General features: G+C 40.5%; 1 protein-coding gene across 3 annotated transcripts in view; it reads left to right on the top strand.

The window, feature by feature from the left end:
- Window positions 1-21,816, top strand: part of gabbr1b (gamma-aminobutyric acid (GABA) B receptor, 1b) — a 120,469-nt gene extending 98,653 nt beyond the window's left edge. For 2 of the 3 annotated variants that reach the window (XM_058405171.1, XM_058405173.1), the window contains 9 exons: window positions 1,267-1,417; window positions 4,696-4,828; window positions 4,947-5,063; window positions 6,924-7,034; window positions 7,312-7,405; window positions 8,731-8,858; window positions 16,201-16,329; window positions 16,558-16,701; window positions 19,512-21,816. In XM_058405171.1, the coding sequence (XP_058261154.1) occupies window positions 1,267-1,417; window positions 4,696-4,828; window positions 4,947-5,063; window positions 6,924-7,034; window positions 7,312-7,405; window positions 8,731-8,858; window positions 16,201-16,329; window positions 16,558-16,701; window positions 19,512-19,796 (1,292 nt within the window). In that variant the 3' untranslated portion in view covers window positions 19,797-21,816. The remainder of the gene's footprint in view (window positions 1-1,266; window positions 1,418-4,695; window positions 4,829-4,946; window positions 5,064-6,923; window positions 7,035-7,311; window positions 7,406-8,730; window positions 8,859-16,200; window positions 16,330-16,557; window positions 16,702-19,511) is intronic. The other variant, XM_058405172.1, reaches the window with a different exon arrangement.
- Window positions 21,817-22,436: the final 620 nt, after the last annotated feature.

The following is a 22,436-nucleotide window of genomic DNA, read 5'->3' on the forward strand; positions in this document are numbered from 1 at the left end:
TTCTCATTGACTCTCAAAGCGAAGTCTATTTGCACTTCACACTCTCTCCTTCACCTGAATCACAGTTCAGTCGTCTGTCAGGACTTGAATAGTTTTATTCAACAGCTGCATTCTCCTCCACAAGGCTCTTCCGTGAGAAGGAACGCTCTCGCTCGAGCCTGTTAACCCTTAACGGCAGGCTTTAAAGCTCGGAGTCAGCGGGAGGCCGCGAGTTTCTCCGTGCTCCGAGTTCAGGATCCACGGCGCACTCGAGAGCACGAACAATCCTACGCTAGAGAGAGACACAAACAGAGAGCGAGTAAAGCTTTGGAGTGCAGCAGCCTCTCGGGAGAGAAAAGTCACGCTGCGCTCAGCATGAGCTCCTGCACCCGAGGCTCACAGAGGAGGAAAGAGAGGCTGTGATGATATCAGTGCACACAGATGGGGGAAGTGAAGAGATGAAACTCCACACGGAGCATGAGACTCTGAGGCACTGATACACAGCACCATGATTACAGGAGAAAGAGAAAGAGGCTTACTTTATACAACTGGGTCACTGCTAAAGCCTCTCTCTCTCTCTCGCTCTCTCTCTCTCGTTCTCTCTTTCTATGTTCTGTGTCTCAGTTTTATTCAGCTCCTGACTTCTTTGGTATTTTTGTGCTAATGCAGTTTCTCTTCTCTTCTCTTCTCTTCTCTTCTCTTCTCTTCTCTTCGCTTCTCTCATTTCATCATTTCTTCTTTTCTCTATTAACTACTTCTTGTGATTTTTTTCATGTTTTCCCTTGTTATGGTTTTTTCTCCTTGAACATGTCTTATATATTCTCCTTTATTTTTTCATGTCTTTTTCTGTTCTTTCCTCCCTTCTATTCTGTTCTATTTTTCTCTCCTCTCCTCTCCTCTCCTCTCCTCTCCTCTCCTCTCCTCTCCTCTCCTCTCCTCTTCTCTTCTCTTCTCTTCTCTTCTCTACTCTACTCTACTCTACTCTACTCTACTCTACTCTACTCTACTCTACTCTACTCTACTCTACTCCTCTCCTCTCCTCTTCTTTTCTCTTCTCCTCCTCTCCCCTCCTCCTCTCCTCTTCTTTTCTCTTCTCCTCCTCTCCCCTCCTCTCCTCTTCTTTTCTCTTCTCTTCTCCTTTCTTCTTTTCTCTTCTGTTTTTATTTTCTTCTCATCTTTTATCTCATTTTCATTCTATTCTCTTTTCAACTCTATTATTTCATCTACTATTCATTTTTCTTCTGTTCTTTGTATCTAATTCTCTTATCTCCTCTCCTCTCGCTCCAGGCCCCGGTCCCCCTGCGGATCAGACGGTGGTGATCAGGAAGTTCAGATTCCTGTCTCAGAAGCTCTTTGTGTCCGTGTCGGTGTTTGCTGGTCTGGGCATCTTACTGGGCATCGTGTGTCTCACGTTCAACATCTACAACAGCAATGTGAGGTGTGTCTATCAGCGTGTGATGGATTCCCAAAAACAGGATGTCAGAACGGTCCCTTTTCATTAGAGCTCGAGCTCGATGCAGCCCGGAATAGTAGCAGAGGAGGCCATGTGAGTGAATGAGATTGAATAAGATGGAGAGGACTTCAGATGTTCCATCTGCGCTAGTTAATAGCCAGAGCCACAGTCTCCCTCACATATGTATGCATTAGATAGTGATGCAGTGTGCAGAGAAGCGTGCAGAGCCGAGTAAGTGGCTGATAGATTCAGAATATTAAGTGCATGATACGCATACTAAGTATGCAGTGTACTTGTGATAAGCAGCGTCAGACTGCTGTGTGTGTGTGTGTGTGTGTGAGAGAGTATTCGGTGCTTTCATTTCGACTAACTGGCCTGAGATAACACTCAAACCTCAGATAACTTTTGCAGGTCTGTGTGTGTGTGTGTAATTGTGTGCTTTTATGTATGTAGGTGTGTGTGTATGTGCATGCGTGTTTGTGTGTGTGCATGTGTGCTTTTATGTAGGTGTGTGTGTGTGTGTGTTCTTTTATGTATGTAGGCGTGTGTGCCTGTGTGTGTGTGCATGTGTGGTTTTATGTAGGTGTGTGTGTGTGTGTACGAGTGCATTTATGCGTGTGTGTGTGTGGGCATGAGTGTGTGCATGTGTGCTTTTATGTAGGTGTGTGTGTCTGGGAGTATGGGTGTGTGTGTGTGCTTTTATGTAGGTGTGTGCTTTTATGTAGGTGTGTGTGTGTGGTGTGTATGTCTGGGATTATGTGTGTGTGCGTGTGTGCTTTTATCCATGTGTGTGTGTGCGTGTGTGTGTGTGAGTGCACATTTGTAATTGAGCATGCATTCAGTAGAGTGAGTGTGTTTGCATGTGTGTATATGAGTGTGTATATGTGTGTTTGTGTTCTATTCGGACGAAAAAGAAGACGACGTTCGTGTGTAACAGCTCAAAAAATACTGAAATCTTATTCACATTCAGGCTCATGTACATGCGACTATTTCCCATCAGTTTGTCTCGGCTGCAGAAATTTAGTTCCAGGTTGTTCATTTCCTCTCAAACTTGTGACCGAATCGATGCAGAAGTCCAGAACACCAAAACAACTCTCATCCTATGAGTTCAGTATGCTAGCAGCTACAGTAAACAAGCTAACAGTGTGAGTTAGCGCTGTAGCTGCTTCAGTTGTCTTTATTTGTCACATATACAGTACATTACTCCACAGTGAAATTCTTTCTTTGCATATCCCATCCTTGGAGTGTTGGGGTCAGAGCACAGGGTCAGACATGAGCCCCCCTGGTACACTAAAAAGTGTCCAGATAAACTAAATAAATCAGTTTATAACCAAATGCACTGGTAAGACTGATATTAAGGGGAAAACGATGTAATATAAGTTCATTTATCTATCAATATTTTTTATTTGTCAACTGTTGGTGAGAAATGTATTCTCCAATCTGATTGGTCAGCAGATGTTAAGGTGTTTTCTTTAAGCGTGATGTAGAGACGTTTTTGTATTATTTACAGTAAAGGAGCTTGTAGCAGATTTAAAAGGCATGTCCAGCATCAGCGCTTCAGAGGAACTTTTCCATGGGAAAGTCTTCAGGACAGAGCGCTTTTATTAAGTGCTATAACAGATGTTTCACAATATGAAAACTAACCTGTAATGTCCAGGTCCCCCTTCTCGAACCCGGATCTCTGTGGTAACCGTGTGCGCCCGCACACCATGGAAATCAGACCCATGCGCAGGATTTTAACGAAGTACTGCTTTATAAATAGGGCTAAGGCAAGACTAAAACAAATCGTAAAACAGAACTAAACATAATAAACAAAGTATGATACATACAGACCGACAAACATGGACATGGCAACAAACAAACATACAAACAATGACTGGCAAAGACAGGCACACAAGGGTTCATATATACATACATACATATATATATAAATGGGGACACATGGGGAAAACAAACGACAAAGCAGGCTTCACCTGCCAGTACCCCCTCCAGTGGTCTGGCAGGGAACTGTCCCAGTGGTTCCTGACATAACCATCAATAACTGCTTAAAAAAATAGGATGTTTTAGTCTTAACAAAATTGGTCAAGTTGGCGAATTTCTATGGTGGAACATTCTGGAAAAAATGCTTAAGCTGCAACTCACCCATCCTGATATAGTTTGACCAAATGAAAAGATTTGTAAGCTGCTAAGAAGTTCCTAGAGGACATGCTAGGTTAATAGCGACCTCCGCCATCCTGGTAGAATAAATTGTGGACTGATTTTTTTTATTGTTACATTAGATTGTAAGAGTCATATTGGCTTTTCCGGATGAATCCGTGCCGAGCTTCGATATACTGTAAACGTGAATGTAGCACTGACTGAAACAGATCTCTAGTTGTTTTTTTCACCTGGCGTCCTCATATGAGGACATCACATTATATTTATTGGTTCCTCCTAACCCCAAATAGGTAGAAGAAATCTAAAATGTAAGCTCAGGTCTTGGTAGAAATGTAAGGTGTGGACAATCTAATTAAATGAGATAAATACAGACTTGTACAGTGTTCAGACACTGGATTTTGGACCAAAACACATATACAAGTGTCTCAATCTTGATTCTGAGTCAGATTTTCTTGTGAGAGATCAACCCAAGTACCAAGCTATACAGAACCAAGTTCCTGTTTTTGGCTGAATTTACTCAAATATACCCCAAAGCACTGTTTGGAAGCTATATATAAATGAAGACATTCATTGAAAATTAAGATTATTTTTTTAAAAAAGCATTAGGATACTGACTGCTATTCGATGTTTATTTAAATGTTTGCTTTTTGTATATATTTCTGAATTATTCTCAACCAGATTTTATTTGCAGTCATGTAATCGTTGCCTTTTACGTAACTTCATACTGAAATCGACTGGGGAAAAAAAACCCAGGTTTTATCAGTCCTGATTTTCTATCCCCTGATTTAATTAACTTCATTTAGAGTTTGCCTTTTCATTAAATCTGATGGGATGTAAGCATCTGTCGAATGAATCAGTGTAACATTAACATTCTGAGCTGTCATGTCTGTCATAAAAACATCCAGATGCCATCGCTAACTTTATTCCTGGGTATCAGGCGACGCCGAGATAGCGAAACGCTTCAACGTTCTCGTATGAAATTTTCCAGATGCCCTCATACCTGACCTGCATAAACAACGAGATGGTTAAATACAGCGTATCCTGGAAGCTGGAGACCGTTAGGTTTGGTGGTGAAGCTCTCTTGTGAATATTCCCATATGTTCCAGGTACATCCAGAACTCGCAGCCGTATCTGAACAACATGACGGCCGTGGGCTGTATGATGGCTCTGGCTGCCGTGTTTCCTCTGGGGATCGACGGGCTTCACGTCCGTCGCTCTCAATTTCCTGTAGTATGCCAGGTATACCCAAAGGCATCATGGGAATTGGAATGCTGAGGGTCGAGCTCTAGGATAGATTTTTCTGAAATATTTCTTGTATTTTATGAAGGAAATATTGAAGGTATCATTTCTGTTCCAGTTCCGCTTGTGGCTGCTCGGGCTCGGTTTCAGTCTAGCCTACGGAAGCATGTTTACCAAGATCTGGTGGGTTCACACGGTTTTCACCAAGAAGGACGAGAAGAAAGACAAGCGGAAGGTAAATTTTCCGTAAATGCTATCCAGAGCTCTAATCCCGACTTCATTAAATGCTCGACAAAGATCATCTGTGAAAAACTGTAAAATTCTATGGTCGTTATTACTTAATTATATGATAATAAGTCTGTCGAACACTCCTAGCTCTTTCTTCCTCTTCCTCCTCCTCCTTTCTGGATCTCACCCTGATGGCTTTTCTATTCTTCTTAACTAAAATAGGTCTCCCTCTCTCTCTTTCTCTTTCTCACTCGATCACTTTAGACCTCATCTCTCTGGCTGACCTCAGAGAAATGGGTCTCCAGACGCCCTTGAACACTTCTAAATGAACCATTTATCGTGCAGCCCAAACTCCATGACCCTTGCGCACAGGCTCCGGCTGAGGCGATTCTCTCCATCATTTCGCAAAAACCCACGTCAACACAGCCACATTCTCGTTAACACTCTCCGGTCGAAGCGATACGTGTCGGCCATCACGTAGAATTCTTGGGTGGCAGGAATAAGAGGAGAGAGAGCAGAGATAAGGCGAGTCGGAAAAGCAGAGGCTTTTTCAGAGATAAGAAGCCATTAGTGAATATTTATGAGCGTCTGCCTGGATTAGAATATGGAGAGTTGTCACAAATGCAGCTCGTGCTCTACTTAACGATGATGATGCTCCGCGCCGCACAACGCGACCGAAGGAAATGTATTCCCGCATTCGTTTTGTTCGAGGATTCGCAGGAGCCACATTTACATATTTGTAAAATGCAAATATTTGAGGGGGGGGTGGGGGGGTTGGGGGTAAAATATGCTTCCTGTCATAAGAGATTAAAGGAATACTTCAGAGTGTTTCGGTCTAATCTCTACCTACCTCGACTGTACAGTATGTTTGATTATCACTGACAAGAATTCTGTCTCATTTCCCTGTACTGAGGAAAAGCAAAGAATGAAAAACCTATTTACTTAGTATCTCGGGGAACGTGTTTGGCAATCAGGGGCGTCACTGGATATTTTATTTAACGCCATTTGTGTTGGTTGCTGCAGTGTGAAGTCTTTATGCTTCAGGTTACTTGTATTGTAGAGAAATGCTATAGTTCCTCCTTTTTATGTATATTCCGCAGCGCACAGTTCACAGTCTGCTTGTCGTGAAATACGGACAGATCGCAGTTATTTTTCACGCCGTCTGTTTGTTACCATGACGACGTACAGTCGGCTTATGTCATATAGTATCACCTGCTCATCAGATTCTGGTTCAGACCAAGTAAACAAGCACAGTATCAGAGCGATACTCAATATCAGTATCTGTATCAGTGTCAGAAATCAACATCTAGCTCGAGACTGACTCGGGTTTCTTTAGGAAGAGGAAATATGTCAACAGTCAGGTCGAAAAATCTTGCATCGTTACTTAAAGCAAGTCTTTGACACACGGGTTTTTATGCTTTGTAATAAAAATTGCATCCTGTAAACACAACGCTCTGCATACGAAATGCTTGATGCTTTCGTCTCTATAGCCAGTCATGCATTTGTCTATTATTTTGTAAAAAGAAGATCTGCTGCTGCGAGAGCCCAAAACAGTGACAATAAAACTTTCCTGCGTCGATCATTCTCGAGATGGATTTTGTTCTTCGCAAACACAGTCATCCATAACATAAAACGCGAACAGGAATCATCGACTCTGTAAAAGAGTAATGCTTTCAATTGAGGCCTGACGCTGGTTTAAGATCTACACTCTGTCCTGGGCTGAATTGGCTTTGCAGTAATGGCCTACTTGTTTTCTCCTCAAGTTCTTTGTGCACACACTGGTTATGGGGTCATAAATCCTTTCCTGTCCACTCGAGTGGTTTCTGCTCATGAGAAAAGGTGACTTGTTGGTCTTTGTGTATTCCAGCAGCATCTGGAGCCCTGGAAGCTCTACGCCACGGTCGGTGTGCTTCTGGTTATTGACGTCCTCTCCCTCATGATCTGGCAGATCGTGGATCCGCTGCACATCACAGAGGAGGTACAGCTACGACCGGGTTCGATTTCTCACTGCGTACGGCGCATGCCTCTGTTGATGCAGGAATTAAATTGGGTGGTGGCTGAGACTCTTTTTTTTTTGGGGTCTTTCAGCTGAGGATACTCTGAAGGCTGTGAATATAAATCACAGGTCTGCCAGAGAGCTACCTTACTGGGATAAAAGTATCAGGGAGAGGATTTGAAATGAAATGGAAATTTTTTTTTTTTGCTTCTGATTTCCTTTCCTTCTCTCTCTGTCTGTCGTTTCTCGCTTTGAGCAGAAGTTCACGAGAGAGGCGCCGAAAGAAGACTTGGACGTGTTGATCGAGCCCCTGCTGGAGCACTGCAGCTCTGAGAAGATGAACACGTGGCTGGGTAAGGACACGTGCATGAGGGATGCAACAAATACAAACATGTTTTTTGTTAATGGAGACAAATAGAAAAGGCATTTGGTTGAGACTAGAGCTGTGCACTGGGATGAAAAGAAATAAAAACATGTTTCTGGAAGGGTGTTACGTTCATGTGGACAAAAGTTCATTCATTCATCCTTTGTAACTGCCTGGTCAGGGTCCTAGTGCTTTAAAGTCTGACTATAATTTGTTTCTATTTTGGAAAATAGAACCAGCTTATTATGTTAGAATATTCAAATCTGTATTAGGATTTATGTCTGAAGTGGGCATGTCCAGTTAGGCCACACCCTCTTCACATTTACGGTATTTGGCAGACGCCCTTATCCAAAGCGACTTACATTTTATCTATTTTTTTTATACAAGCGAGCAACTGAGGGTTAAGGGCCTTGCACAGGGGCCCTGATCCCGGGGTTCGAACTCACAACCGTCTAAGCAGTAGTCCAACACCTTAACCACTAAACTACCCCCCCCACTAAACTACCACTCCCCCCACTTTAGGTTTAAATCCTATTACAGATATATGAATATTTGGAGCAATTAACAGATACAGAAATAGATATTGTCATTGTGTAACATCCCTAAATCATGTGTGGGTGAATGAGTATGTATGTCTGTTTGTGTGTGTGTCTCTTTGTGTGTGTGTGGGTGAATGAGTGTGTGTGTCTGTTTTTGTGGGTGTGTGTGTGTGTATGGGTGAATGAGTGTGTGTGTCTGTTTGTGTGTGTGTGTGTGTGTGTGTGTGTGGGTGGGTGAATGAGTGTGTGTGTCTGTGTGTGTGTGTTTGTGTGGGTGTGTGTGTGAGACAGGAATTTTAATACTGTACCTCTCACTGGGAATTCGCTCGTTTTTTCCCGCAGGTTTTTCATTTCACGTAATATTTCGCACTAATGAAACAAATTAATCACATTCCTGATAAAACAGATTAAACTGCGCGGCGTTGAATGAACACAGAGTGATTAAAATGCATGTGTGAAGCACATTTGTGGCAGTGACCTTGAGAACACCAGTCTGATTTACCGTGAAAACGACTTCGGCGCTATATCACAAGCTCTGCCGGTGAATTATTATTAATTAATGCGTTTTTTTGTTTGTTTTTTTTTATCTGCTTAAATATGCATGCTCGCTTAAATTGAAATTAAAAAAAGAAAAAAGCTGGCCAAGATTTCGATTTATTTTCCAATCAGTTTCCCGACAGCCAGAACGACTGTGTGGATAAAGCGCAGCATTTTGAGCAGCTCTATTACATGTTTGTTTTGTGTGTATGACCTTGTCGTGTCCTCATTGTTCCAGGGGTGGTTTATGGCTACAAGGGCTTATTGCTGTTGCTTGGCATCTTCCTCGCCTACGAGACCAAATCTATCTCTACAGAGAAGATAAATGACCACCGAGCCGTGGGAATGGCCATCTATAACGTCTCTGTGAGTCCCTCGGCTTGTCTGTTTTGTCCGTCTGTTCCTATCATTTTGGAAATTTCACAGCACCTCGCAATCCACCCAGCTGAGGGAGTGGATTTGGTAAAGATTGAAAGGCTTATATATATGTGTGTGTGTGTGTGTGTGTGTGTGTGTTTGAGTGTGTGTTGTTATGTAAACTGCCGCTCACGTGATTAGCTTATTGTGTCTGCTGCACCGTGATAAACAACAACACTGACTTAATGTGCTTAGTGATCTTAACTGGGACCAAACAGCCCTTTGTTACTCTACCTAAGTCAGTTTTTAACCCTTTTTATCAGTACACTGGCATTATAAATCGACTTTTCCACCAGTTTAAACAAACAAATGATGTTCTGGCTGTGAGTCTGATATAAAATGAGTCAGGACTCTCTTGGCTTTCAGCGTGAGACGTGTGTTTTTTCCCTCTGTTGGATAACCTTACAGAGAATTTTAGTGGTTGAAGATAAACACCTTCACATTTTAGCTGCTTATAAACAAGCACTTGGAGCGTCTCAGAGAGCAGAGGAGGGTTTAATATCAACATTTACTTTGAAGATACAAACATTTGTGTGGAAAAGAAATAACCGCTTTTGTGTTTTGTTCTATGAATGTACTTTTCTATGAATATATTGCCCCCAGTAGGCTAGATTAAAACAGAAATCCTTATGAAACTCTACAAATCCTTGAAGCTCCGAGTGTCTACTTTCATACGAGCTTCATATTAGCCTCCACAACCAAACAGGAACAAATTCTCTTTTTTGACCTCTTTTTTCCTACATTGCGACATTTCTTTACAATGATATATTGCTCAATTTGTGATTTAATTATAGCATCAAACAATTTCAAGGAGTCTAATTTAGGAATCTGAAGAAAAAAAGCTAAGCTAATAAATGTGCTGCTAAGTGAGCTTGATTAGCATTCAGCTCGTTTGTGCAATCAGATAGCTAACACATAAGAGACTAGTAATAATGATGTTTTTCTGTTATCCGAAGCTAATCTTTTCCCACACTCCTTGCTCAGTCATATAAACCCAGTGTTCACTTTATTAGGAACACTTGTATTGCAGAGCGATGCATAAAATCCTGCAGATGTAGGTCAGTTAATATTCACATCTGAATAAAGAAAAATTGTGATCTCCTGGGATTTTCACACACATTAGTATCTAGAGTTTATACAGGACTGTGCAAAATAAGCAGGTGTACCGGGTTCCTGATAAACTAGCTGGTTAGATTATTTGTATAATATTGGTTTAAGGTCATTGTTTAGTATCAGCATCAGTTAGCTTCACAGAGTTGATCTAAATTCATAACATATCTAAATTTAACAGCAAAATAATACACATAATGGGCAGCACAGTGGCTTAGTAGTTAGCACTATTGCCTCAAGAAGGTCCTGGGTTCGAATCCCGGGTTCGAACAGGCAGGGGTCTTTCTGTGTGGAGTTTGCATGTTCTCCCCGTGCCTGTGCGGGTTTACTCCGGTTTACTCCCACAGTCCAAAAACATGTACATTAGGTTGATTGGTAATTCTAAATTGCCCATAGGAGTGAGTGTGTGTGTGATTGTGTGGCCCTGTGATGGACTGGTGACCTGTCCAGGGTGTACCCCTGCCTTTCACCCAATGTGTGCTGGGATAGGCTCCAGCAGATCCCTGTGACCCTAATTAGGAATAATAAACCCCTAAATATAGAAAATGGATGGATAATACGCATAATATACCACTTTACTCTATCTCATGCTACATGAACTTTGTATGTTTTAGCATTCTGGTATTTTGTTTGGTCAGAGAGGCTATTATGCTAGCTAGCTTTTGTGAGATTAGCAATAAAGCTCTTGTTAGTTAGCCTTAGCAAATCCTGTGTTCCCCTTGTTCTTCTTTTCTTTGGGAATCTTTTTTATTTTCAGAATTCATGAGTTCTAGAGTATAAAAGCATTTCTACTCAAACCCAAGTAACGATTTTGAACGTTTACCAGAGGATTTATTTGGTAATAAATGTCACTTTTACCTGAGTAAAAAATTTGGGTCATTTTACCTGCTACTTAGCAAGGTGAAAAAAACACACTGGATATTTTTTTAGGAAAGGAACTTGTTTGAAAATGTTTTTCTCTGATTAAAAAAAATATTGGTGGTGGCCATTAAAATTAGCCACCTCTCAGAAATATACATGTAAAAATGTGTTGAGTAAAAACGCCTGGAGTGAGCGTGGCCTAACGTAATATTTTCATCCTCTTAAATACCGAGTAAAGGGCCGTAGTTTCAGGCTAAACATTAAAGCGATTAAAATTTCACAAAGTGATGAAAATGCAAAAGTACTTCAGTCTTGCTCTGCAGGATCTATCTCAGTTCAGTGAAGATTTCTCTTTTCATCAGCAGAAATGAAGTCTCGTGTTAATGTTCCCTTAACTCTTATTCAAACACATTAGATCTTCTCAGATGTTCTCGTGATAGTAAAAGTTTTTTAATTGTCCACAAAACACAATGTAAGGGGAGAAATAATCAACGTCAAGGTGTTCTGATGCATCTCGTTGAAATAGTCTATTTAATATATATATAATATGTAATAGCCAGAGGAATGGAAATGGACTTTTGGGACATTTTCAAGTCTGAAATATTAAATTACAAACAAATGAATCCTGTTATCGCTGCAAGTCTGAAATGAGTCAGGACTCTGTTGGCTTTCAGTGTGAGACGTGTGTTTTTCCCTCTGCTGGAGAACCTTACACAGAATTTTAGTGTTTGAAGATAAACACCTTCAAATTTTAGATATGAGCAAGCACTTGGATCATCACAGAGGAGTAGAAATGGGTTTGATATCAACATTTACTTTGGAGATATTTGGGTGAAAAAAATTGTTTTTTGGGAACTTTTCTATGAATATATTGCCCCTAGTAGGCTAGATAAAACCAGAAATACTTATGAAGCACTAAGTGAGTGTCTACTTTTTTATATGAGCTTCATATTAACCTCCACTGTGGAGTGAGACATGACAAAGACACTCAGTGCTGAACATGAACACAACAAAAATTCAATTTTTTAGCCTCTGGGGGGGGGGGGAAACGAGTTAAGTATTTGTACTTTATTTGTGTTTTCCATTTTTCTACATTTCCTCTTTTATTTATTATATATTACTCAGTTCTTGAGGTAATTATAGCATCAGCAAATTCCATATTTTGACTTCTGGGGAAAATAGTGCATGAAATTCTAATGTAATTTATCACGTATGTAACCACAAGCAGTTTAGTGAAATGCTTTCTCAACTGTTTAAAAATAGAATCATAATTTTATCTGGTTATTTTTAAATTGTTGTGGATGGAGATGAAAGTTAGTTTCTGTTAACACTTATGTTACAGAAACCATTCCTTTACCAGCCTCTCTGTTTCTCACTCTTACTTAATAATACAAAAAAACAACAAAAAAAAAAAAACCCACGGCTTTTCATGTTACCGAGAAACCAAAGTGCTGACACTGGAATTTGTTAAATGCAATTTAATATCGGAGTGCTTCTGTAAACGCTGACACGTCCTACCGATCGTTCCGTGGTGTCAGAACGGCAAAAGTCACCCATGAATAAAAGCGGGGGTCGTGTGTTGGGGCATGTGACTGAAGTGAACTTGACTGGAAATAGATCGGTTTATCACAAACGCTGCTGAATTCAATCCAAATACGATATCTTAATACAGCTCTTAGAAAGGTCACAGTGATGAGTAAACAAATGTCACCGGTGGTCAAACTGTTAAAAAAAAAAGAAAAAAGAAAGAAACGGTGGGTTGGAGCGTTGGAAACAAAAACTGCCTGCGTTGCGGAAAAACCCACATGAACCTGACAGCTAGCTAGCTAGCAGCTTAAATCCCGGATTAGCATGAGACTGGATAGTGTTAGGTTACCTTTTAAAGGAAGACGTTTTATTTCGTTTGCATTTGTTGAAACCGCAGTAAACGGCGCAGGTCGAAAAGTTTGCGTCTCTGCCTGGGTTGCAGGATTAAAACTCGTAACTTCGAATATCCTTATAATAATTTAGTGCCAATAAATATTATTTGCTATAGATGCAGATTGTCATGTTTGAGCTGATTTAAAAGGTGGATTGAATTGAAACATTCAGTATAATTTGGCAACCCTGAAAAATACTTCACTACCACCTCACAAATATTTGAAATGATTTATTATTGGTAATTTATGGTAAATTAAAATTATACCATAAATGTTGATGAATGTTCAGTTCTGATTATGTATATATTACAGATTATAGATTATACATAATCGATCATTTGTAATATGTATTTAGTATAAATGTGAGGTGAATACTAAATATATATTACAAATTATAGATTATGTATAATCTATAATCTGTAATATATATTTAGTATAAATGTTTATAACATACATAGCTTGGCTGGGAGGTGAATACAGTTATTTCAGTAGTAACGACTTCCTCAGGTTCTTGTACTGCAGATGCTCTACCAAAACTTGAATTATAAAGTATTTCTAAACTATTAAACCAGTATTTCTGTGAGGAGGTGATTATTTTACACTTTTGGAAGGAGTCTCCATTGCCAGGGTCTTAATAATAGTTTTTCAACATGGGGAACGCTTTAAGTTGGATGACTGTTTTTCTTTCATATTTTGTTTTTCTTTTAATCGCACGACATTTTATTTTAGTCCTATTAAACTGTAATACAGAGAAAACAGAGGCGTGTGAATGACTGGCTGCTGTAAACCTCCTAACCTTTCACCAGAATCTTTACACTGCTGCTCTTCTTAGTGTGTGACCTAGTGAACCACTATCAGTGTATTCCTTGATAGAGACTTCAGTGTAAGGCAGGGCAGTGGTGGTGGTGGTGGTAAAGGCTCTGTTTGTTGATCAGTAAGCCGGGGTTTAAGCCTCGGTCCACTGTCCAGCTGAAACTGTTGGGTCCTTGTGGAAGAGCCTTAATCCTGTCTGCTCCAGAGAGCTATATCATGGCTGACCCTGTGCTCTGAATCCTTCGTAAAAAGAAAATCTAAAGAAAAGCACTTCACTATGCTGTAATTGTTGTTGTTGTTGTTGTCCTTCAGCTGATCCCTGTTGTATATTTGAATTTTGGCACAGGTTTTACACCGGATGCCCTTCCAGACGTGACACTTATGTTTCACCTGGGCTTGAGCCCGGCACTGAGATTTAACTCCTCAGTGGTTTGGTTGGTTTTCTGCTCAGGAATCGAACCCTGGTCACGGCTTTGAGATCACCAGGGACTTAATGTATTTATAGAATATAATAGAAGCCTTTATTTATCACATATACATTACAGCACAGTGAAATTCTTTCTTAGCATATCCTAACATTGGAAGTTGAGGTCAGAGCACAGCTTCAGCCCTGAAACAACACCTCTGGAGCAGAGAGGGTTAAGGTCCATGCTCAAGGGCCTAACAGCGGCAGCTTGGCAGTGCTGGGGCTTGAACCATGTTCCTCCGATCAACAACCTAGAGCCTTAACCGCTCGAGTGAACAGTGCCAAAAAACGAAATAAAAAAAATAAAGGAAAATGTCGTCTGCCAAGCGCTGTAAATGTATAAAGGATTAATTTGGTTTGTGAATGTGTAATAGCACTAAATAGAAATATAATTCGATGTGATAAACAGTTATTGTCGCCATAAATTGAAATTTACATGCTGTGATTAAAAAATGATCAGACTTCCGAGTGTAAATGGATCATGCAGCATCAACACCTGTGTCTGATCTATCTATAAGAACGACAAGGAGGAGTAAGTTCTGAAAATAAATCATCACCTCAGCCGTGTTTGTTTTACACTAAATCACTTTTACTCTGTGCTCCAGTCAGAGTCTGTGAAGCAGCGTACAGTGCGTGTCCGACTCACCGGCGTTAGAATCTAGTAATGAGTTCTACATGATGTCAAATGCACTTTGAAGGTTTATCTTAGCTTTGTGACACATTTAGATCTTACATTTTCTCAAAACATTTTCTGTTTCGAGCAGATGCTATTACTCAGCTATAGACGCAGACAACCCTGTGAACGGTTTGCGTCCGCGTGCTTTTTCTGAAATCTTTAACTTCAAAGAGCGCAGACTGCTGAGCAGCTAACACCACGCTGAGTCAAAATCACTGCTGTGAGCAGGATGCTACGCTCCGGCTTTATCAATCATTCCAGCTCACAAGTGCTTTCTGACTGACTCTCCTTCTCTCCTTTCATCCCCGCTGTCATCTTCTGCCTCGTCTCCACGGGTTCGTCCATTATACACCCAGCCAAATTTGAGCCTAGCTCAGCTCACGGACTTTCTCAGCTCCGGCTATTAAATAAATGACTTGGAGAGATCCAGTGGCAGCATTTTTTTAAAGGGAGGAGGATATGATGAAAAATTGCACTTTTACAATTTCAGCAGGGAATCAGTAATTAAAGGAAAAACTCGATACGCATTCCATACCTTCTGTTTATATTTAAATATTCATGAAGGCTTTAATGATATCTATGTTGTCCTTGTAAAAATAAATTATATATTGTTCCTACAACAACAAAGCATCCTGTCTTTTGTCACCATTTTCCGGCGGCGTTCTGAGTCATTTTAATAAGAATTCCGATGACGCGATTGAAACTCGGCTAAGCTAGTCACAGGTCTACGAGATAGCAAGCGCGATGGCATTGAAACTGGTGTTAGCATGAAAGTTTAATGAAGGGAAGTCGATCTGTTTGAGTGTTCAGATAAGGAGGTCAGAAAACCGGACGGACTGAAGGACTTTCGGCAGGTAGTCCAACCGAAAATAAACCAGCGAAAGAGGTTTAAGCGGAAAAAAATGAAAATTCATTGCCCAATAAATCTTGGATTACATGTTAATTATGAACATTAATATTGAAGTCGTTCCGGGTGGATATCTCCTTTAATTAAAGATTAATTACAGTAGGGATGCTTCCATTTCCAGTCATAAATAACACAGGAAAGGAACATTTCTGAAATAAACCTGGCTCGCTTTCAGGTTGCAGTGATGACGACAATGATGATGATGATGATGATGATGATGTGGATTTATTTGTTTGGATAAAGATTTAGCTCTGAGTGACCACTGACTCATGACCTGTGCAGTGAAGCGTGGTGATGTAGCGACGTTTTGTTATCAGCACCTCGTGTCCTGTCCAAATAACTAATGATCCGCACCAGAAAAATAAATAAAAATCACCTCTCGTTAATGTCAGCCGATTTTGTCCTGCCGGTTTGGATGAAATTGTGTTTGTTTGGAGAGATGACTGACTGTGGGTCAATATTTATCGATTCACCTTGCTCTCTCTCCCCCTTTTTTTCCCCCTCTCCTCTGTGTGTACGTCGTTTGTCCTTCCTTTCAGGTTTTGTGCATGATTACGGCTCCTGTCACCATGATCCTGTCCTCGAAGCAGGACGCCTCTTTCGCCTTCGCTTCTCTCGCCATTGTGTTCTCCGTCTACATCACTCTGGTCGTGCTTTTTGTCCCCAAGGTAAAGCACAGGATCGTTAAGTAACCTCGGTTATGGTGCAGTAACCTCAGGCATCAATGAGTCTGAAAATGAGAGATCTATCTAGCATTTTATGACAGCAGGGATTTGTTTACTGTATAGTTTTGGTATCTGATTATGCTTTCGCTTCAGGCTTCAGGTTTCAGTTATTTTTGTATCCGTTTATCCGTATGCATAACTGTATGTATTTTTGTGCATGCGACCTTGTAGATGCGAAGGTTAATCACACGCGGCGAGTGGCAGTCCGATCAGCAGGAGACCATGAAGACCGGTTCGTCCACCAATAACAACGACGAAGAAAAATCCCGCCAGCTGGAGCGCGAGAACAAAGAGCTGCAGAAGATCATCCAAGAGGTGAAGCAACAAGTTCTCATGATTACAAAGTTTCTTTGTTAAATACTCTTGAGTGTTTAGCACAGATTTGTTCAACAGGCATGCATGCTAGTTAAGGAAAATCTTATCGTTTACTCAATATGGATATTTTTAATTATTTCTATATATCATTTGGATAACAGATTTATGCTTTCATCCTTTTTTTGAACTGTTCAGTCAATATCACAGTAAAATATCCCTTAAATATATAAATAACTGAGTCAATCAATGAATCAATTAATAAATTGTGACTTGTGGAATATTCCAGATATCCCACAGGGGCGAACATGTTGAGGGTTAAGTGAATGTCGTCGAACTAAAACCTACATTTTCCATAGCTTACGAAAAAGGTCATAACGGATTCAGAGATTATTGTGAAAATAAAATGAAGTATTTTAATGATCATTTTTTTAACTGCAGGTGAAGTGTTGTTGTTTTTTGTAAATCCTTGCTGTCGATTTTGAAGCTTTTATTAAAGATTTAAGATATTTATCTGAGCTATATACTGAACACAATATCACTAAAATAAATAAATTAAATTAAATAATATTGATTAAATAAAATTAAATTACATTAAATAAATTTAATTAAATCATATTATTTAAATTAAATTAAATAAATAAAAATTAAATTAATACATAGATAGATAGATAGATAGATAGATAGATAGATAGATAGATAGATAGATAACATTTCTTCTTCTCGTGATCTTCAGGAAATTTAGCTGATCATGTGAATATTCCAGATATCCCACAAGGGTGAACGTGTTCAGGGTTAAGTGAATGTCGTCAAAATAAACCCTACGTTTGTTGTTGTTGTAAAGGACACCATGGACTCACCCCAGATTTTAAGAGATACACCACATCTTCTCCTCTCATGTTTTCCCTCTTATATAAAACCAGCCCAGATGTGGGTTAATATAATTAACACATATATTTATACAACAACAATTTATAACTAGTAGTTTGGAATATTTAAATATCATCACTCACTTGGCTCAGGAATATTCCTGGTTAACTATATAAGTTATGTAAGACTATACTAGAAAAAGAGAATATCCAAAAAGAAATAAAAAATAAGCAAGGAATTCCAGCTTTAAGACCATTTTTACGGTTTCCAGCTCTGTAGTGGCCACAGTGTCAGAAATCACAAAGCAAATCTATTAAAGATTCTCAACAAGGCTCGAGGCGCATACACTGTAAACTCAAACAAACAAAACGAATCTCATAGCTTCAGTCCGAACTTCAGACACCGAGAAAAGTTCATGGCTGAAATATTGTTTTACCAATAGAAGTCCCATTGAAGCAGGGAGTCTCTTTACAATCTCTAGCAGCATAGATATAAAATGTATTTCAAAATGTCATCTCTTAATGATTGCAGTAGAAACCAGACGGATAAAAACGGAGCCCCAGATGTCCTTCTCATGTCTGGGACTTTTTTCTTTCGGATGGTGAGGTAGATATGACCCTGGTGAGGGTTGAGTATAGCCATGTGAACACAAGTTGCACCCTTCTGACCCTTAGATCAAAATAACGTCAGTAATATACTTATGTATTTTAATCCTTTGGAATGAAAATGGATTTATGGGGCATTTTCAATCAGTATAAATACATGAATGATGTTCTGGCTGTGATATAAAATGAATCAGGACTCTGTTGGCTTTCAGTGTGTTTTATACGTGTGTTTTTCCCTCTGTTGGATAACCTTACACAGAATTTTACTGGTTGAAGATTAACACCTTCAAATTTTCTATTTTTAGATGTTATGAACAAACGCTTGGAGCATCTCAGAGAGCAGAAATGGGTTTGATATCAACATTTATATTGAAGATAGAAACATTTGGATGGAACAAATGTAACCATTTCTGTTTGGAACTTTTCTATGAATATATCACCCCTAGTAATCTAGATAAATACAGAAATATTGCGAAAAATACAAAGTATGAGCTTCATATTAACACCACTGTGGAGTGAGACATGACAAAGACGTTCAATGCTGATCATGAACACAATAAAAACAGGTGAAAAATTCCATTTTTTGGGCCTCTGGGATAAAGAGTTAGATGTGATTGAACCATGCACATGGTGTAACATGATAAGAGGCAAGTGTGTAACCTCAGTGTGATTAATTAGGATTATTAATTAGGACTCCTCCAGAAACCACAGTCAGTGTCCATGGTGTCCGCAGTGGTCAGAACAAGACGAGTCAGGGATCATAAATCATAAGAAATTTAATAATTCCAGAGTCATACAAGTAAAAATAAAAGACTTAAAAATTATTGATTTGACTTCAAGGCAAATACACAACAAATTTTAGTGGCTAGATACCAGGTGTGAAGACAATAAGGAAGAGAAACAAGGGTCAGGTGCAATAACAATATAAGGGCCGAGACAGGACCCTAACATGGTTTCCATGTTGCCATGGTAACTATGACGGAAATCGAGAAGGTGCTTTTGTGGCACATGTCGGCTCAGCGGTTGTGACAGTGTGAAGTCCCTGGGCTACTGATTACAAGGTCATGAGTTCAAATCCCTTGGGTTCTTGAACAGGAAACTGCTCCATGGTGCCATATCATGGATAATCCTGTACTCAGACCCTGACTGTGACCTAGCTATGACATGTGAAGGAAAGCATTTTATTGTTGTGAAGCAGGTAGAGTTGTAATCTCACAGCTCCAGGATCGTCTTGAGCTCAGGTTCAGACGCATCAGTGTGTGCCTGTGATAAATTCAGGATAATGATTACTGAAGATGAATCTTGAACATTTGTCTCCATTGTTTGTTTTTTGAACAGAAGGAAGAACGTGTGTCCGAACTGAGGAACCAGCTCTCCGAGCGACAAGCCTTACGCTCCCGGAGACGTCCGTCATCCACCCACCTGAACCACAGCACCCCTCCTCTTTCAGTCCCCCACACTGACCCCAAATCTCTCCTCCCTCCACCGGGATACCCTCTACCCACCTCGGACAATCACGCTCTCCCTCCGACCTTCTCCAACTCTACCAGCGTTTACCAGCCGGACGGAAAGATCAGCCGCAACAACTGCCACGCCAGCCGCCTGCAGCTCCTCTACAAATGAGGCAACAATAGATCAAGGAATGTGGCAGACCTGAACTAAAAAGGGGGAAGGGGCACAAATCTGTTCATCATCTACCTGTTTCCTTGTCTTATACCTTGGTGTTCGTTCCCTCATTTCGAAACATTTAGGTGACCGAACAAGCAGCTGGACCTCATCACGTCACGGCAGAGTCGCTCTCGTTGAAGCTGCATGTGTAGTGCTGTGGGAAGTTTTCTTCTCTGAGAAAGGCTAACTCTGAAAAGCCTTCCTCGGAAAAGTTTCACAGAGCGGATCATAAACCTCTAATATGAGGTATCTGGTATCTTAAATGGGTTTTTGAATTGCCATCTTCATAGCTGAGCTACTTGATCACTTAGCATGTCTCGGCATGTTTTAATGGAGCTGGAAAGTGCTTTTTTATGTCGGAAATGTAAGAGGATTCGGTGTTGAATCTTCCTGAACAATAACTATTATAGTCTTACTTCCCCCAACTTACAGCTTTTTTTCCACAGGAGGTGTTGGAGCGGAAATCTGTCGATTTTGCAACCATGTCCTTCTTGTTTTGTTTTTTTACAGTGACATCATCGCTCATCCCCTGAGGCGCGCAGCTAGTATCGTTGCATAATTAACCTGTGGAAAACGCTTGGACACTGGTTTTTCTTTTGCTTCTAGCTATTTTGGAGTTGAGCAAGAGATCTGTTCTGGTGAAACCTTGGTGTAGATCAATTGCTTTAGAGTGTAATGATCAAACATAATGGGTATTTATAGCTTGTGGTGGTGGAGCGTGTTCAGTGATCATGCTGGTGAACGGGATCGTTGCGCTTTACGATCTTATTAACGTACGCCTCGAAGTTGTCAAGCACGGTGTTACGAAGCGCTCTCGCCCATCCCCGTGCTGGAATACGGTTCCATTATGAGAAATTAAAAACCCGACGGAATTTCACATCCGAGTGTGTTTTGTTTTCGTTCAAGGCCGTAATCTGAACAGATGCTCAGAAGTGACGTGCATTGGTTTTGGCTGCAGTCGCTCGGCCTCCCACAGTTCAGTGCAGTAAACCTTCCAGAGTTTGCAGATGTTGCACTGTTGCGTGTTTAAAAGCCTATCGTGGCAGATTGCAAGTGTGTGATTTGATTGATTCTTCTTTCTTTTTCTTTTTTTTAGCTTATCTTTTATCCTCCCCACAGTCGAAAGCTTTAGATGTAATCTACCAGCTGCTGTAATCCAGTTAGCGTCTCCTGCATAGAAAGCCTATTCGTGTCATGCAGACCAGCGATGTTATTACATGATATAAAACCCCCTCCCCGCACTTAAAATAAAAGCCCTTCAAGTTCAACAAAGAGAGGGGATTATTGTGGAATGCATCACATGAGTCATAAAAACAACACCTCACTTGGTTCTTTCACTTCTTACAGTTTCCACTCAGCATAAATCCAAGTCTTGTGGTTACTTCTGATGAGAAGAAGCCCGGGTTGAGGTACTTTTTACCGAGCAAGCACTTACCTGTTCTGTTCCCCTCTCTGTGCAGTCTTTCAAAGTATGTGGGGGTAGGAGTGTCATTCGTGGTGTTTGAAATACCAGCTTGGATCCACAGCCCATGTGACTTTTATCTTTTAGTTGACTCATGGCCTTGGTTTCACCCCGGACCGCGCTTCCCGAAAGGATCCCATGCATAAAGCAACGCAGTGTTATTCATCTGTTTACATGAAAATGTTTCAAGCAAAGGCACACGAACAAGATATTCGGTTTTCTATTTTATTATCTGACATTCATTCTTAGATGGCAGCATTCCTGGCGTCTCGGAACCCGATCGAAAAAGAAACTCCAGCTGTAATCATCCAGACGTTATGCACATACCGAGTGTGTACTTGTTAACTGTGTTCTCTTGCACATACGATATAAAGTGTGTACGGTAAATCGTATTTCCCATGTGGTATTGAAAGTATATTTCTATTCACCAGTATAGACTTCAGATGTTCAGATTCTGTCAGATGCAACAGAATTGGTGTCTATGGATAAATAAAGAGAATTGTTTTTTTTCTACTATAGCGTGCGAGTCTTTCACTTCATCTTCGGTTGACCTTTGTGGTCTTTGGTTGAACACAAATGTCAAGTGTGAGTTTTATGGCCTCAGCAACTCAGAGAAATTAAATAACACCGAACGTGGGCTTTGCTTTTGATCATATATTCTCTGCTTGGTGTTTGTCTGTTTTGTTCATTTAATTTTTTTTTGCAAATGTGTGTTAGATGCTTTGTACAGTTACCTAGGGTGTTGCTGTGAAAGACGAAAGATGCTATGAAAGAATGAGGGAGGGAGTGAGGGATTGAGTGAGTAAGGGATTGAGTGAGGGACTGAGTGAGTGAGTGAGTGTGTGAGTGATTGTGTGAGGGAAGGAGTGAGTGAAGGAGTGAGTGAGGGAGTGAAGGAGTGAGTGAGTGAGTGAGTGAGTGAAGGAGTGAGTGTGTGAGGGAGTGTGTGAGTGAGTGAGGGAGTGTGTGAGGGAGTGTGTGAGGGAGTGTGTGAGGGAGTGTGTGAGTGAGTGTGTGAGTGAGTGAGTGAGTGATTGTGTGAGGGAAGGAGTGAGTGAGGGAGTGTGTGAGTGAGTGAGTGTGTGAGTGTGAGGGAGTGAGGGAGTGTGTGAGTGAGTGAGTGAGTGAGTGAG

The sequence above is a fragment of the Hemibagrus wyckioides genome, linkage group LG12 (assembly GCF_019097595.1).
Source record: "Hemibagrus wyckioides isolate EC202008001 linkage group LG12, SWU_Hwy_1.0, whole genome shotgun sequence".
In the NCBI taxonomy this organism is placed as follows: domain Eukaryota; kingdom Metazoa; phylum Chordata; class Actinopteri; order Siluriformes; family Bagridae; genus Hemibagrus; species Hemibagrus wyckioides.